The following is a 13,180-nucleotide window of genomic DNA, read 5'->3' as shown; positions in this document are numbered from 1 at the left end:
AGTGGAGATTTACAAATTTTCATGTTTACAAGTCAGGTGAGAGAATTAATCATCTCTGTTATTTACTGAGAATAGCTGAGGGATAAAGAGTACAAATTCATATAAAAGAATAACTTGGAAATCATAAAAAGCCCTTAATTAAGCAAAGAGGAGGTTTTAATGGTAGTTTTATCATCTTAATTTTAGTACAGATAAAATGGAAAAGAGAGTTTATTTGCCAATACTGAAAGTGTCAAGTCAGAAAATACCCATGACAACATGCTTGTGTGTTCAAATTTAGATAGTTCATAATACAGCTTATACACAGTGCATAGAAAATTAAAATGATCCAGCAAAGGATTTTGAGTTCTTACTCCTGTGGTGATGCAGGTTGAGGCGGACTGAAAAACACTATGTCTGCATGGCTGGGTTTGGACAAAATGGCCTTTATTGTTTATACAAATTATTTATATATCTTAGACAGTGCATGTGTCAGACCCTGATAGGCTTTTGTGTCCTTCTTCTTGCTTGCTATTTACTGTTACTGTAGGTGCCCGTATGCTGCGGTTCTAAGTTCCAGTTCTTCACATCCTGTTCACATACCTGACAATTTGTGGCTGTCTTAAAGGTACACGGATAAGTCTTTGAAGTCAACTAACTCGTCTGCAGACCCCAACATACTCCTCCATAGACTGTTTTTATTTTGAAGAAGATCTTTTCACTTTTCATTTCTTTACTCTTGGTTTTACTTTTTTCCCCCACTTCCTTCCTTCCTCCTGTGCTTTTATTTCCTCTTTCTATAATCTATTATGATAGACGTGGACAGGGTAATCTTGTTTATATGTAAAAATTGGGGGAACAAGAGGCTGGAGAGCAGCCCTGTGGAAAGACATCTGGGGGTTTGGGTTGATGGCAAGTTGAATATGAGTCAACAGTTTGCACTGGCAGCCAAAAGGGCCAACCGCGCTCTGGGGTGCATCAAGTACAGCGTAGCTAGCTGGTAGAGGGAGGTGATTGTCCCACCCTACAATGCACTGGTGTGGCCCCACCTCAAGTACTGTGTGCAGTTTTGGGCGCCTCAATATAAGAAGGACATCAAACTATTAGAGCATGTCCAGAGGAGGGCAACCAAGACAGTGAAAGGTCTCGAGGGCAAGATTTACAAGGAGTGGCTGAGTTCACTTGGTTTGTTCAGCTTAGAGAAAGCTGAGGGGTGACCTCATCACAGACTACAACTTCCTCAAGAGGGGAAGCGGAGGGGGAGGTGCTGATTTCTCTCTGGTGACCAGTGATAGGACACAAGGAAATGGAATGAAGCTGTGCCAGGGGAAGTTCAGATTGGACATTAGGAAAAGGTTCTTCACTGAGAGGGTGGTCGGTCACTGGAACAGGCTCCCCAGGGAAGTGGTCATGGCACCAAGCTTGTCAGAGTTCAAGAGGTGTCTGGACGATGCTCTTAGTCATGGTTTAGTTTTAGGCAGTCCTGCAAGGAGCAGGGAATTGAACTCAATGATCCTTATGGGTCCTTTCCAACTTGAGATATTCTATGATTCTATGATTTGCACAGCTTTTCTGTATCAACTTCTGATCCTAAAGAATATAATTCAGAATAAGTTTGATATTAGAGACAGTAGTTTAATTTTTATACCATTCCTTTTTCCTCACCTGGAATTACAGCATCTACTGAAGCAGTTCAGCTTTTTTATGTACAGATGAATAACTTTATACAGTACAAAGTGCTTATTAATAAACAGATCAAGACTCAAGCCAGACAGAAATCTTGCACAACGCTCCTTCCAGTGAAGTCTCTAAACTTAAACAGCCAGGTCAGACCACTAATGTTAACTCTACCAGGTGCCATAAATGTTCATTAGAAGTCAAATTCTGAGCATTCTTCCATAGAATTTTAAATACTTAATACTCTTAAAAATTCCAAATAATGTAATTTTCAAAATTGTTTCCTTTGTTTCTTGTTAATAGATATCCAAGAAGAAGAAAATTCTGTCTTCTAATAGACCTGGTTTACTTCAAGTCAAGCATCTTACCAGTTTTCATTTCACCTTAATTCCCAACTCTGACTAGACATCTCCAGTTTGTGATTTTTTTCCCATAAGTTGATTTAATCAAATGTAGTCACTAAAAACTGTAAAAAAATCCCACAAACAAAAATAAACAGAAAACCCCCACCCCACCCACAACTTAAAATGAACTTGCAGTGACCAGACAATATTTTGCATCAAAAACAAATTACTGGCTCAATTCAAGTTGAACCAAATTGAGAACATCAGTAAAAGGCTTTGAACCAGTTTAGCTAAACTCAGTTTAAAGTTATCTCTTAAGTTAAAATGATGCAATTCTGAGTTTAGACAAGGCCTTGGGCGGTATAATTACATTAAAACTTACAACCAAAATCTCCAGAGTTTTGCTATAATCTAGTGTCCTAGTTTTGACTGGGATAGAGTTAATTTTCTTCTTAGTATCTGGTACAGTGCTGTTTTGGATTTAGGATGAGAACAATATTGATAACACACTGATGTTTTAGTTGTTGCTAAGTAGTGCTTACTCTAAATCAAGGACTTTTCAGTTTCCCATGCTCTGCCAGTGAGCAGGTGCACAAGAAACCAGGAGGGAGCAGAGCCAGGACAGTTGACCCAAACTAGTCAAAAGGATATTCCATACCATGGAATGTCATACTGAGTATATAAATTGGGAGGAGTTGGCTGGGAGGGGCTGATCGCTACCCGGGGACTGGCTGGGCATTGGTCAGTGGGTGGTGAGCAATTGCACTGTGTATCATTTGTTTTTCTTGGGTTTTATTCCTCTCTCTCTCTCTCCCCTTTTCATTAAAATTGTTGTTGTCATTATTATTACTATTGTTATTATTATATTTTACTTTATTTCAATTATTAAACTGTTCTTATCTCAACCCACAAGTTTTACCTTTTTTTAATTCTCCTCCTCATCCCACTAGGGGAGGGGGAGTGAGAAAGCAACTGCATGGTATTTAGTTGCTGGCTGGAGTTAAACCATGACAACTAGACATAACATTCCTTATATTTCTGAACATTAAAAACCAGAAGATAACATATTCACCGTTCACGTTTTCATACATAGGCAAAGAAAGAAAGAAAAAAAACCTTTTACTTTCATATGTCCAAAAGGAAAAAAGAAAAAGAAAATGAAAAGAAAAAAACCCACCACACACAAGATGTGTATTAAATTTCCCTTCCCATTCCTGAGTTGATGTTAGAACTCTTGGTTTAGAGTCAATTAAAAAGGTTAAATTGAAAACACTGCATGCTGAAATGTATGTAACTGGATAGACAAGTTGCCTTCTACTGTTGTTACAAGACACACTTTATGAATACCCTGCCTTTAATATAACAAACCACAGACATAATGCTTTGCTAGAGCCAGAGTACAACATCCTTGTTAGTTCATTGTAGAGGAATGAAGGCAGTGGGTTGATTAGCATTGATAATATGCAGCTGTGGCCTTGCCGCGAGGGTAGTGGGTTGATTGACATGGATGATGTGCAGGTGTAGCTCATTCCTGCCAAGTAGTTAAATAACACTGAGGATTGTGGAGAGGGAGGAGCAGTGTGGTCTGACCTCTGGAGGAAGGAGATACAGTAGAATCTGACTGATGGTAGAAGCCTTGTTACAGCCTACTAGTTTGTGCTGCAAGAGTTCCTCACTAATTCCAATAAATGGAATACTGTTAACTCTGAGTGGGATTTGTCTTTACTCTGGAAGACATTAAAAAGCTCCATAAAAATACCTTTAGACAGGAATAGAGCTGTGAGCTTGTGAACTATGCTAGTTCTTAGCTGGAATCACTGTTTCAAAGTTTAGAGAGGAGGAAAAAAACCCAACCAACAAAAACAAAAAGCCAACAACATTCAGCACTGATTATTCTGAGCAGTAGATAGACAATTTCCAGTTGGACTCTACTATCTAAGTATTATCCCTATTTCTATTTGTTGGTTTATTCACACTATTACCTTGGTAAATGGGAGTCTTTCTCTTCCTTCTCTCTATTCAGGATTTCTGTCACCTTAACTTTGGTCTTGAAATTGTGGTAATATTTTTTTGTTGTTGCTGTTTGAAAGGTATAATCTTTATTTGCAGAGTCTTGCTATATACATGATTTACAGATTATCTCAAAGCAACTAGGACAAATACAGAATACTGTTGAAGATTTGTACTGTAAGTCAGAAGAGTGACAAATCTGGTTATCAGTAAGTTACATGCACTCACAATCTAAAATTACTCAGATTATGGCAAAATAGCAAGAGAATTGCTAAATTTTCAGAAGAAAGCATATTGGGAGTGTGTGTGTGTGTCTCCCTTTTTCCTTCCCCCCTGAAACAGGCTACAACAACTATAAAATAACCTCCCTCTTTATGATCATTCAGGTTTTACAAATCTAAAAGGAACAAAATATGGGTGACAAAAAAAGAATAAGGGTGACATAGTGAAGTACAAATAAGCAGATTAAAGAATTTTCTTGAAATTTATACTGGACTGCTTGGCTAATATGTCAAGTGGTGAACTGGGAAAGGAGGACTGAGACTGTTGAACAATGAGAACTGTATTCATTGCCCAAATTAGAAATATGTCTATTTCTTTAGCACTTAAAAGCAGAATAAGCTTTTTATGAGATGAACATGCACTTTTAGAATACAATTTCTTTCTCTTTTTAATAGAATTCCTTCTGCTGCTAATCAACAAGCATTTTACAAGCTAATTTTCATTTATGTCAAACTCAATAAGAAAAGACAAGAAAAAATACTATTCCACAGTACTGGGGGAATGGATGAATGACGATGGACAGACACCTTTTACTGATGTTTGAGGGGAGGGGAAATCTATGTCAAGGAGAGACCAAAGGATAATTTAAAATTTACAGGAAGACAAAAGAGTAGTGGAAGCCAATCTGTTGGCTTTTGGCTTTGATACATCTGAAGTCCTATAGCTTTGAATTCTTATCTCTAAATATAATTTAACAATTTAGTGTTGACTTGAAACAGAGTGATTGGATTTCAGGAAAAGCTATAACCTGGATTTTCTAATTCAAAATTGCTCACAAATATGAATATATTGAAAGAAGGTATATCTTAAAATTACAAGCCTTGTTTGGGGAAAAGAAATATTTCTTAAGGAACAGCAGATAAGGAAACCCAAAAAGAATGAGAGGTTTTTAATTTTAATTAGACTATTAAAAAGACTGATTACTTTGATCCACCTAGTAATGTTTTATCTATTAGGACAAGATGCTTCAGTTACTATTTGGTCACAGAGTACACAGTTCTGAAAAGTAGTATCAGTGTAGGTTACACCAATTTTAAAGTATCATCAGTCCCAAGGATGTGGTATTTGGAAGTGAATTTTGAAGAGCTAGTCAGAAGAACAACCACCACCATGCAAACAAACACACACAACTACAAAACCACAACAACTTAGGACAAATAAGTCAGTGAAGCTACAGAAAAGCTTCCAGTATTATTATGAATTTTAAATAATTTTGGACTATTAGCTATGTGCCAGCTGAAACCAGGACACATACCCACCTCAAATATATTTGTTTAGACAATTTTCTCACCTGTTTTATGGAGCAGTAATTTTCAGAGTATATGATTTTTTCAAAAACTGCTATATATATTTACTGGCATGTAGCTATACAGTGTTCTCACAGCAAGCTTTCCAAGTTAGATGGTGTCATGAAATTGCTCAAATACATGTTTTGTGGATTTAAATGGACAGAAAGGATCATTAGCTGTCCAGTCTCTAATAGCTCCACTTGTAATATTCATTGACACCATGTTGTGGTTTTACTCTGTGATTCAGGTGTGATTTGCATAGGATACACTTCCCAGGATGTCCCCAAACCCCTATTTTAAAGTAAGCTGAAGTTGATTTTTTCATTATTCTAATGGTAAAGCTCTGAAGATCTGGTTAATGCAGCTCTGTGATGGTGTAACTGCTGCTGAATCCCAACACGATTAAAGATAAACTGCAGTAAAAATAGTCACGTATCTGTGACTGGGAAAGAACAATCACTGGGCCAGCAACTGAACCATCAGAGGCATCGTTTTGACATTTAAAGGTGCTCTCAAGAGCAGCTGAGCAGGAAGCTGCACCCTCATCTCCCTGATGGATTCCTAGTCCCCAGCTTGTGGCTGGTGGGTGGCTGTAGTGGAAGGACTGACACAGAGGCCACCACGAGCAGCTTCCACAGGTTCAGGGAAGGGGAATGCTGTTCCCTCTGTTCTTCTTCAAATAGATTCATAGAATCACAGAATGGTTTGGGTTGGAAGGGACTTTAAAGATAATCTAGTTCCAACCCCTGCCATGGGCAGGGACACCTTCCACTAGACTAGGTTGCTCAAAGCTCCTTTCAATATAATATAAAATAAAACCATGTAAAAGGCCAGCCACAATGACTGGGACTCACAGGGGCACTTACATACCTGATCACTGGCTTAAGCACCAGCCTCTGAACTTGAAGTCCTCCTCAGCTTGGAGATATCTACAGTCCCTCTGCTTCTGTCAGTGAACTCCCCTGCATTGTCATTGTGGTGCCTCTCCATGTCACTGAACAGGACTACATCGCTCAGTCCTGAGGCTCGGAGAGCACAAGCAGCACCCTCTGTCCCTCCTGGATCTGGTCAGCATAGACACGCTGGCACATCTCTAAAGCCAGGGCATCCACCCATCCCAGTGCCATGCAACCTCAGTGGCCCAACACACTGCGTTATTAATGACAGCAGCGCTCCTTTTCTCTCTTTTGCAAATAACATTGGCAAATTTATTGAAATACCTGATGGTTAACCTTACACTGAAATGATTCTTCAAACAACTGCAAGAAGGAGCTGTTTGCAGCAGTCACTGTGTTGGTGATGAGGTCTAAATTCCCTCCCCATGACCCTGAGTACTCAGACAGCCTGCACCAGCCAAAGCAAAGCTTGGTGAAAAGTAGCCAACACCAAATAACCCCAGAATGCAAATATTCCTGTGATGCATGCACAAATGCAGGTGTTCGTGATCATTCTTAAAGGTCTTTTCCATCCTAAATGATTCTATGACTTGCAGAAGAAACCTAGACGCGAGTACTGGAATAAACATTTCAAGTTTATATTTGAAACTTAATCACAAAATAATTACATGCTACCAAGCAAGGAAGGCTCAGGCCTTAAATTTTATTGTTGTAGATGAGAAATAAATCTGGCTTGTGATCGGCTGAGCACACTCAGGTAACAAATTAAAGCCACTCCTCTCATTTCCCCCCTTTCCCAGCATGTGATGCCAAGGTTTTGGAACAACATTAAATAACAGCTCATGAACCAAGATGGAAAACCCAGAGCAATGGCAATAGGCTCTGTTGGCTTCTTGTGAAGTTAATTTTACACTTTGTGGGCCCTTAAGCTCCCACTCCTTAGAAGACTATTCAAAAGCAAAACTGTTACTTTCATGGCCATAATAAATAGTCCTGTACGCCTCTGGTGAAGACGTTCAGCCCAAATATAATAACCCATGGAAAATGGCTTCTGGTTTCAGAGAATGTGGCAACTGATGTCCACTGAGGAAATCACTGGCATGGTTTGATTGCTGCTGATTTCACATGTCAGCACATCTCCATGTTTAACCCAATGGTAGTAAATAGTTGCTGAATCTGTCAGAAGAGAGTTTTAAAAGTCAGCTCTTGCATTGCTGATCTTATCCTTCAGGTTTGAACTCCACTGGCTCCCAAATATCTAATTTTCAGTTGATGCCTCCAGCTGCAGTGCCTGTGCATCTCCCATCAGAGGCTGGGCATTATCTGCTCCTCTCCTCCTGGGTGGCACCAGGGAGCGATGGGACACAACTGCAGCTGATGCCTCCTCTCTTGGCACACACTTGAGTGCTGGCAATCCCATTCTCAGCCTTTGCTGGCTGCTGCTGGGTGCATGGTGAAGCTGAGCGGGACCATGGGCAGTGAGTTGTGGGCTGCCGGGGCTGGATTTTGATCTGCTCCACTGCAGGGGCAGCCACTTCTTCGGCATCTGAACTTCTCCCACCAGTAAAAGTGCTGAGCTTTGAGGTATATCAATTATCTGCAACACACTGGAAACCAACCCTCTGTTTCTCCTTTCTAAACCACTGTGGGGGATGTCCAAATGCCTGAACCAAAGACCAGAGCCCAATGGCTTTGCCTTCTAGATGCTTTCTCCAATGGCTTTGCCTTCCAGATGCCTTCTCCATCCCTGCCCCAGAACTTCCACCCCATCCCATCCATGCAGCTGGTAGCCTTCACATCTATGCTGCTAATCAGCTGGAGTAACGGCATTTCAATCAGCCTAAGGAGAGATCTTCAAAGCATGAACAAGTTTTTGGGCTTGTCAGTGCCTAGCACAAGGTCTCCTATAGCTAAACCTGTACACCTGATCCCACCAAGAACAGAAACCAGGGTTAATTTAATATAGTAAATGTTGCCGTTAGTTCTCATCCGAGTCTCACATGAGTTTTCTTGACATCTCAGAACATTCAGTAGATTGCTTGTTAAAAGGGTAGAAACAATTCGTATAGGAACAACAGTTCAATATGGACCTTAGAGTTACTAAGTACAGTAGTTTCTCTTTTACAAATGAAAGTGCTGCTGTGCTGGAGAGCACAGTGACACGATGGCAAGGAGAGCAGATATTGGCTTTTATGATATTTACAGATTTTTCCATTTTAAAAACTGCCGAATTTGATTAAATATAAGTATAGAACGTTTCTTCCGTATACAAACTCGTTAGCTGATTAATTATTAAGGTGCTCAGAAGTGTGGATGAAAAGAGAAGTTACAGTAGATCAGTTGTGGTTTTGTCTATTTACAAACTGCGCTCAGTTGCCTGCTGACACCAGCATCTTCCAAAGAAGCTGGAAGCAAAGTGGCCAGTTATGAATCTAATGCCACAGGAACTGCTGTTTTCTTCACAGCATCTTTGTCAGAAGGTAAAATAGTACTTCATTCCTTTTTTATTAGCAAAGGTGGGTACCCTTGCTGAGTCTGTGTAGCTGGTGATGCCAGGCAGCATCACACTGTGAGACACCCTGTTTCTAGCTCTCAACTCCTGTCCAGCCCTTACCACCAGAATTTGCTGGTCTGCTGGGCACCTGCCCCAGACAGGACTCACAGCACCAGGTTGGCACGCTGAAATGCATTGTATGGGGCCTCCTAAGTACTTGGAGCACTCAGATCTACCCCGTGCAACAGAAGGGAAAATTTATGTGCGAGAAACCAAACAAGGAGAAAGTGCTTCGCAAAAATTTTGTCTTCCAATCAGAAAAAATAAAATAAAATCTCACGTGGCCCATATTTGTAGGTCAAATTCCTTTCCCATTAACATTCCGAAGAGTTATTTTCTGTGTGATGGCCAAACTCTACCTCTAGTTTCATTCTCTGCTGACTGACAGCTGACCATGGACAATGCCTGGCATCGCTTCTCTCTGTACTGCCTGTACTCACACAAGTGCCTCAGAGGAGCTCAAAGTTTGGTGTTTTGAGAACCTGTCAAACCAAGAGGGTATCTGGCCATAATGAAAATGATGATTTTGTCCTCGTCATTTTAAGATGCTATAGAAAAATAAAGGAAAAGAAGTTGATTTGACTTCTGTTTGTGAACTTACCACGTACTATCATCTTTCCCTCATACATTTAAGTTTCAAACAGGTCCAAGAGATTGCAAGGCAAGAGTGTTAAGGCAGTATAAGAAACTCAGTATTTCATTCACACCTCTTGATTCCCTTAAAGGTATTTCTAAGGCATCAAAAGGGGCATGTGGTTTGTGCTTGCCTTTTCAGAAAAAGGCATTTGGTATAGTGTAAAAAACAGATGCTCAATGACAGATGGGAGCCACTCAGCTCTGGGCAATGGCCACACCATCGCAGAAGAACAGGGAGATACAGTGGGGTTTCCCGAGTGTGGGTTCCTCACCATCGCTCCTTCTGGTACACTTCTGTTTGTACAATCTCATCAGGATGCTCAGATATGCAGGCCCCATTGATGTCATTGAGCTTGTTGTCTGGAAGATCCTCGGGTTTTGTGCAAAGTTTCAGTGCCCTGGAGATGAAGACATCCAAGTCAAACTCAGGGTCTGTGTCACTGATCACCTCCGTGGGTTCTTTGTGGAGATGGTGAGAAGACTGCAGGCTCTGTTCCTGAATCACTGGAAGAGGATTGGGACACTCAAGACCCACCTGCGTGCTCTTTACCCACTGAGCAATCTCCAGAAAGAGGTTGGATGGTTCTTCTTCCAGCGATAGCTCAGCTGCGGGTGCTATGGTTGCTCTTTTCCAGTGGGATAAATCTAAAATCAGCTTGGGCTCTGAGTAATGATGGGGCTTATTGTCTTTCCACAGCAATTTGTCCAAGTAGGAAGGTGACCCCACTTTGTAATCACATGATTTCCCACAATCTGCATCAAATACTCGATCCATGGATGAGTGGGATAACTCCAAAAATCTCTCCGAACTGCTTTGTGAGTACTTCCGTGGATCAACTTGTGCTTCTTCAGCGATGGATTCAGACCCTGCCCGGGGGTCCCGCTGAACCTCATCCATGTCATGATACCTATCATGTCTCCATTCCAAATCAGAGGAGAGGCTTACGTGATACCTGTGAAAGACATGCTGCTGTTAGACACGAAGACGATGGCTTCGTTAGAAACAGTGGTGCTCAAACAGACATGCATGCTGCTGCTGCCATTTTTGCCTTTTTTTGCTGATACACTAATCACCTACAAATCTCTAAGTTCTTATTAATATTAGAGACCTTTTTCTTGCATGTTAAAAAAGGCAGAGGGGCTGAGTAATTTATCAAGAGTCTGAGATGGGACCAGTAGTGGGAATAAAGGCCCAACAACCAAACCAACCGGCCCCTTCATTTAGCCCTTCATCACCCTCCCTCCACTTGCGATTAAAACACGATTAAAAATACTAATAAACATTCCCTCATCCCACAGACAAGTACCTGCAGTGAATGCTCCTTGTTTGTTGCCATAAAAGTAAAAAAGATAAGCTTAAATCCCCACTGAGACTGGACATCACCAGTTTACTCTGACGTTGCGAACCAAGAGCATCCCTGAAAGGTCACCTTGCTAAGCACTAACTTCTCAAGCAAGTTGAACTCCCTTGACTGCAATTACCTGACAACACCCATTCTTAGACATGGTTTTCAAAGTGACATCTAATTTACTGGTTCCTAACTAAGCTGCCTTTAAAAGACATGTTATCTCAGGTATTGGGGCTCTATATCCCACCAATGACACACCCTTTAGGTGTCCCACAACACAGGCAAAATAATTTCTTGTCTCTAAAATACTCGGCTTGGGTTTCAAAATTTATGGCCCTATAGCAGATGTCCCCTGCTGGGTGGCAGGACCAATAGTCCAGGTCCCATCTTCTTGTATCACACCAAGAAAGCCAAGAGATAAAAAGGTGACCTGCAGCAGCTGATTTGCTGCTTTTGGGACTATAACTGGCAGGGATGCTGGAGCTGTGGGGATACACTGAAGATAGATATCCTGAGAAAAGCTTCCACCTTTCCTCTTTACCTAATTTACCTGGTTGTCCCCCCCAGCCTCCATCCTGATATTTGTTCACCCAGACAAAGAGATTAGTAATAGTAAAGACAAGGGATTCCTTTAGATTATTTTTTCAATGCTGGTGAAATACAGTGGAATAAAAAGGTGAGCGAATTTAATTGCCATGCAGAGAGGAACAATGCTGCAGACATCCTCAGCCAGCTCACCCTACTCAGCTGGAAGGAGCTCCATAAGAAAGTGGACCTAGTTAATTCTTAGCTACTTATTTTGTCCTACCTTCTTCAGTACTGGGACTGGCTTAGCAACTGGAGTAATCATCTAGGACGTGAGAGACCTCAGCTCAAGGCTTTGATCTGCTCTGAACTTCCTGTACGACTTTCAGCAAACCATTTAAAAGTCAACACAATTAAGGATATTTAAAAAGACCCCAGATCTGTGGCCTCTTGGGCTTATGCACCTTGAAAAGTGATAAATATAGAGCTCCAAATCAGGACCAGTCCCCAAAAGGTACAAGAACTACATTATTTTATCACTTGCGTTATAGGGACAGAGGACAGAAAGAACCGTAACATCACTTAAACAGATGTAACTCAAATGAAGACAATATAGGCTGTGGATAAAACCAAGAGCAGAAAGACACTCAGTAACTGGAACGTGCAAGCTCAACATCTGCTCCCTGTGGAAATCAATTATGAACATCTCACTGGCTTCAACAAGGTGCCAGCTTGGGCTAGAATTCTGATATGGCATAAAGAAGGAAAAGCAGGTGTCTGCCGTGGGTCTGGAATACGTGTGACTGAACCCAGTCAAAAGCAGGTCAGAGACTCACCAGTCAAGTTCTAAGGAATTTAAGCCAGTATCTGGTCTCTGGCCCAGCCTTGGCTACCATACCTGTCCCAGTTAGACATCTGGCTCTGGTTGGCTTCCATCAGTAAAATATCATCAATCTCATCCTCAATGCGGAATGGATGCTGAGACACTGGTTCATCCTCAGGGCAGGAATACGGACTCATGTAAGGATGCTGCAGACCCATCTCAGCTGTTAATCGATCCATAGGGTTAAATGTCAGTATTTTCTCCAGAAAATCAATAGCTGTGAAGTAAAGAGAAACAAGCTCACTAATTCCTCAAAAAAAGCAATACCAGCTTCCTTTCCAGGATGAGCCTCGTGGATCCCCCATAACAAATCCCCTCAAAGTAAGGAAGGAATTAAAGGTCACATCCCGTGTGCATCTAAAATGGGCACTTCTGTCCTTGCCGCATCCATCTTGCCCCCCACGGGAGCCATGTACTCGCAGTGCAGCAATCCTGCAGCCCCTGCAGGTGTCACTTCATCTGGCAAGGCAGGAGAAACAACTGCGAGAACCACACACCTCCACAGCACAGGATATACATATTATACCCGGTGCTGTGACCCCAGGCCAGAACACTGAGCTCATACCTCAAAAGGACCTTTGGATGGTGTTGGGATTTGATTCCATGTTCTCAGATCCATTTGACAAGCTCACTGCATTTCAGCCAACTGATTTCACATCTTTATGTGCAACAGAAGCAGGATTAGATTTAAAGTGCAATTTTTAAAAGTCTTTGGCATAACCAACACTATGAAATTATTTTTACTTATTAATATTT

At 41.3% G+C, this 13,180-nt stretch overlaps 1 protein-coding gene across 12 annotated transcripts in view; it reads right to left on the bottom strand.

The window, feature by feature from the left end:
- Positions 1-7,160: 7,160 nt before the first annotated feature.
- Positions 7,161-13,180, bottom strand: part of LOC119140751 (mitogen-activated protein kinase 4-like) — a 47,078-nt gene continuing 41,058 nt past the window's right edge. For 10 of the 12 annotated variants that reach the window (XM_037372315.1, XM_037372318.1, XM_037372319.1 and 7 more), the window contains 2 exons: positions 12,440-12,641; positions 7,161-10,620 (listed from right to left, as the gene is read on the bottom strand). In XM_037372315.1, coding sequence (XP_037228212.1) covers positions 9,936-10,620; positions 12,440-12,641 — 887 coding nt within the window. In that variant the 3' untranslated portion in view covers positions 7,161-9,935. The remainder of the gene's footprint in view (positions 10,621-12,439; positions 12,642-13,180) is intronic. The other 2 variants (XR_005101695.1, XM_037372321.1) reach the window with 2 other exon arrangements.

The sequence above is a fragment of the Falco rusticolus genome, chromosome W (assembly GCF_015220075.1).
Source record: "Falco rusticolus isolate bFalRus1 chromosome W, bFalRus1.pri, whole genome shotgun sequence".
Lineage (NCBI taxonomy): Eukaryota > Metazoa > Chordata > Aves > Falconiformes > Falconidae > Falco > Falco rusticolus.
This window is presented reverse-complemented; position numbering and strand designations above follow the sequence as displayed.